The sequence below is a fragment of the Myotis brandtii genome, unplaced genomic scaffold (genome assembly GCF_000412655.1).
Source record: "Myotis brandtii unplaced genomic scaffold, ASM41265v1 scaffold2022, whole genome shotgun sequence".
In the NCBI taxonomy this organism is placed as follows: domain Eukaryota; kingdom Metazoa; phylum Chordata; class Mammalia; order Chiroptera; family Vespertilionidae; genus Myotis; species Myotis brandtii.
This window is the reverse complement of record NW_005357525.1, coordinates 274,689-279,332: the sequence shown is the minus strand read 5'-3', so window position 1 is coordinate 279,332 and position 4,644 is coordinate 274,689. Positions and strand designations below refer to the sequence as shown.

The window sequence follows — 4,644 nt, the reverse complement described above, 5'->3', positions numbered from 1 at the left end:
GTCACGTTGAGCCTCTGGCCACCTTGGACACCCCCGGAGCCGCACAGCCTCGCGCCGCGCCTCGCCTCACCTGGCCTCGCCACCACGAGCCTTTGGGAACTCGCATCCTCTCCCTTCCCCGGCTCATCCATGGGCCCTTCTGTCTTCCGGACCTCGGGAGCCGGTGGAGCGCCTTCTAGAGCGCAGGGCTTGGCGGCCGGTCTGCCCTTGGCTCTGCCTCCAGTAACGCGGAGGACCCGACGCTGGGCACCCGCAGCCCCGTAAGGAACTGAGGCAGGACCGCGGGGGCTGAGGCGGGAACAAGCTAAAGAAGAGGGAGGCGAGCCAGGCACAGCCACCATGGCCTTCCCGCACTTTGGACACCCGTATGGCAGCGCTTCCCAGGTAAGAGGCGCCTCCTTGGGGGGCGGGGGCGACTGGATGGAAGGGGTACCCAGTGCACCCGCCTGTCCCTGAGCGCCCTCCTCTCGAGTGGGTCTCCCGGGAAACCAGAGGCAGCAGGGACCAGGTAACTCTGACATCCTCAGGTCCTAGCCGGGAACCTTCCACTCCCCCAGCGCAAGCTGGAAAATCGGGTGACCCGAAACTTGGACCCTCTGACTCTGCGCTCAGCGAGGAGGGTGGTGCCTCTGAGAGCTTCCAGACAGGCCTCCTTACTGTGCAGATAGCCTCCGAGGCGGCCAGGAGGGTCTCAGGAAAGGAGACTCCCAGTCCAGGACGCTGTCCATCGCACAACTGTCCTGCTGCTGTTCGTGGTTGACCTCTGTTCTTGTCTTCCCCCTTCCTTGGGTCGGTCCAAGCTCTCAGCTTCTGGTTCCTCCAGTTTCACAGGCCAGTGTGGGTGTTGCGCAGGGCCCAGGGTTTCCTGGAGGAATTCTGGGGATGCCCACCACTGTTCTCCAGTTTCTCTCCAGACCGTGGGGTGTATCTTCCTGGGGTCTAGTCCCTGCCCGACCTCTGACCCGCTTGGTGACCTTGGGCCGGTCTGCACTTACTGGGTCCTCACGCCCTTTCTGTAAAATGTGTGTCTGTCTGTGTGAGACGTGACGAAGGTCTCCAAGGCCAACTTCTAGCTCTGCCTCTGCAGGACCCTGTGATGGGGAAGGGGCGGGGGTCTGCGAGGGAACCAGCCGGGTGGGTTTCCGGATGTCCTCCCTGGCCGGACCCCGTGGGAACCTGAAGCCCTAGCAACAGCTTAGGAGTGTCTCTAAGGGCAGTTTAGATGAATCGGGTCTTCGGATCATTCCTGTTCAGTGCTCGGCAGAATGCTCGGCACGCGGTGGCATTTAGGTGATGTGGAATGAAGGAGCCGTCCGGCGTTCGGGTCTCTGACCTCCCATGCCTTCTCTCCCGCCCCTGTAGTTTCTGGTGTCTGCAAATTCCAGCGCCACTTGCTGCGAATCCTCCCCGAGCTCTGTCCCAGATGTGGCCTCGGGCTCCACCCCGCCGGCGGCTCTCTGCTTAGCACCCTATGATAGCCGGCTGCTGGGCAGTGCGCGGCCGGAGCTGGGCACGGCCTTGGGCATCTATGGAGCCCCCTACGCGGCCGCTGCAGCTGCTCAGAGCTACCCTGGGTACCTGCCCTACAGCCCGGAGCCACCCGCGCTGTATGGGGCGCTGGTGAGTGCAAGGGGTGGGACCTGGGTCTGTGCGCCAGAACCCACCCGCCCAGGGGCAGAAGCCCCAGCAGTTGCTGGTGAAATCCATTGTGACATCTAGGAAGGACGCCCAACTCCGAGGACAGGCAGTGGTTAGGATTGTGAGAAGGGGAAAAGCCCATCTTTGCACCATGTTGCAGTTTGCAGAAGCCCGTGCTGCTTAGGAAACATTTGCATCTCTATTCATACACGAGGTGGGCAAATCATCACTTTCTTCAATGTGCCGCTGAGGAAGCTGAGGTCAATACCTTACCCAGAGTCACTGAGATACCCAGGGTCAGGGACCAGCTTTGCTAGAAACTGAGGCAGGGAAGTCCCCCAGCTGGTGGGGGGAGGGGAGGGACACACAAGGGGTAACAGTAATAATAACCGCTAACATGTAACTACTGCTTATGCTGCACCAGGAATTCTGCCCCGCGCTCTTCTTCAATAGCCTATAGGGACCATTATTATGATCCCCAGTTAGCAAGGGGAAGCGGAGGCGTGGAGTGGTGAGCAACTGTTCCCAAGATCACACCGCCAATGCGAGGTCGTGGGTACTGGAATTTAAACCAGACCAGACTCCTCTGGAGTTTACACCCTTAGCCACTGCCCCGCCTCGTCTCCTCCCCACATGGTGGGAGAACTGAATTCTGTCTCCCTCCCCCACCAGAACGCACAGTATGAATTTAAGGAGACTGCAGGGACCTTCACACCCAGCCTGTCACAACCGGGAGCCTATTGTCCCTATGAGCCGACTCTGGGGCAATACCCCTATGACCGGTAAGGTGTGGGGGGCACTGGTGGCTGGCATGGAAAGTCCTGCCCCGTCCACTGCCCTGGTGGGGCTGATCTGGGCAGCGAGTGGGAAGGGGGATGAGTGGGGAGGGATGGGTGCAGAGCCCATTCCCAAGCCACACACCCTCTCCCGCCTGCTGCCCCAGGTTGCCGGGTTCTCTCCCCGCAGGTATGGCAGCGCCGTGGAGTTGACTGGTGCCGGACGCAGGAAGAACGCCACCCGGGAAACCACGAGCACGCTCAAGGCCTGGCTCCACGAGCACCGCAAGAACCCCTACCCCACCAAGGGCGAGAAGATCATGCTGGCCATCATCACCAAGATGACCCTCACGCAGGTCTCCACCTGGTTCGCCAACGCGCGCCGGCGCCTCAAGAAGGAGAACAAGATGACCTGGGCGCCCAAGAACAAAGGCGGGGAGGAGAGGAAGGCGGAGGATGGGGCCCAGGAGTCGCTGGACTGCCTACACGCCGGCGACACCAAAGGTACCAGCAGTGAGCACCACCCCAGCTGCCTTCGGGGTAGCTTTTATGGAAGGCACTGCTAGCTGACTCTGGCTCCTGCATCCCCTGCAGGCCTCAAGGCCGGTGCCTGCTGGTACCTTCTGTCCCGCCTTCCCTACAGAACCAGTTTCTTCTGGACTTTAAAGTGCCACCTCTGCAGGGCCCTTCCTGGCCGCCTAAGCCAGCGCAGCCCTCTAGTTCTTCTCTGTGGCCAGCCCCTCTTATTTCCTTCGCCACCTTCGCACTGTGACCCCTTCAAGAACCTCAGTGCCTCCAGAAGCCCTTTCCCTGAATGAATGCCTAGGTGATGTCTGGCACATCCTTAGCCCTTCGTCCATATGTGCTGAATCACATCCTACCCACCAGCCACCTGTGCACATGGAAATGCGGGAGAAATTATCCCCTTGCCTTTATATGGTTGAGAGATGGAGACCCAGGTCTAGCGACAGCAACACGATGTGGGTTCCCCTGGCCTGGGGGCGAATGGAGAGGAGGAGACGTTCGGTGGGGTGGGGTGGGGTCAAGGCTCTGGCCAGGGTGAGGGCTGGTGTGGTCAGTCTGGTGGATGACTCCCAGAATGCCCTGAGAGCAGGGCGCATCTCGCTAAAAGCTTTGGGGATGGGCACTCCCGCGGATTTCCCTGGGGGCCTGGCGCTTTTCTCACTCCCTCCTGATGTTCTGCAGACCTCGCTGCGAGCCGGGAAGTTCGAGGATTCCGGCTGAGTGACCCGGAGGACCCGGAGGAAGAAGAGGGGGAGGAAGAGGAGGAGGAAGAGATAGAAGAGGAGGCAGCGGTCCCAGCTATGGACAGGCTCGCTGAGTTCCACCATGACGCGCAGGCGCGGGCGACGTCGGGAGACGCTGACTTCCTCCGGGCGGAGCCAGGGGCCCCCACGCTGACCACGCACTACCCCTGCAGCCAGAAGCCGCGCATCTGGTCTCTGGCGCACACGGCCACAGCCAGCGCTGTCCAAGGGGCACCTCCCACCCCGCCCAAGCCGCGAAGCCCCGAGTGCTGCCTGATTCTCCAACAGCCCGCAGGCCCGGGCGGGCGACCCCAGGTCCTCAGAGACTCCGCGCGCGACGAGCCCGGCCGCGTAGCCAAAGCCTTTGGAAAGCCCACGTTTGCGATGCAGGGGCTGCCCCTGAGCTGCGCCCCGTGCCCGCGGCTGAGGGAGCCAGCAGGGCAGTGCCAGTACCCGTCGGGAGCAGAAGGTAGTGGGCCCCCAATGGCGCTGGGACTGTGTCCAAAAGACGCCTGCCCGTGTGCTGCCCAGCCATGGCATGCCCTCTCAGACCCTTGGGCACGGCCGGGGTCCACCTGGCACGAGATGGTCCCACAGCACTCTTTGAAACGGAAGCTTAGAGACAGCGGTTCTAGCGTTCCCTCATTTTAAAGCCAAATAATAGTAATAAGCTACGAGTGAGACAGTGACATGCCTGGGGTCACCTAGAAAGTCACTGAGGAGATGGGCAACCTACCCCTCTGCACTGGCACCCAGTGACCTGCCAAGTGCACCAGGTGGGCACCATCACGACCCTCTGGCACAGGTGCCCTGGCCCCCCTGCCCGCCCTTCGGAGGAGGGCAGTGAGCCCCTGCCATGCCAGGGTTGGGCAGGCACCTGGGCTCCCTGGAAAGTGTGAAGGGCAGGGCCAGACGCACACAGTTTGCAAGGCCGGTGCTTAAGAGACTTCCAATCCTCTCTA

The 4,644-nt window shown here is 61.7% G+C and overlaps 1 protein-coding gene across 1 annotated transcript in view; it reads left to right on the top strand.

The window, feature by feature from the left end:
* The first annotated feature begins 69 nt into the window (after nt 1-69).
* The window catches only part of IRX6 (iroquois homeobox 6), a 5,592-nt gene continuing 1,017 nt past the window's right edge, over nt 70-4,644 (top strand). The window contains exons 1-5 of the mRNA XM_005865285.2: nt 70-384; nt 1,363-1,620; nt 2,311-2,420; nt 2,605-2,918; nt 3,621-4,151. Coding sequence (XP_005865347.1) covers nt 340-384; nt 1,363-1,620; nt 2,311-2,420; nt 2,605-2,918; nt 3,621-4,151 — 1,258 coding nt within the window. The 5' untranslated portion in view covers nt 70-339. The remainder of the gene's footprint in view (nt 385-1,362; nt 1,621-2,310; nt 2,421-2,604; nt 2,919-3,620; nt 4,152-4,644) is intronic.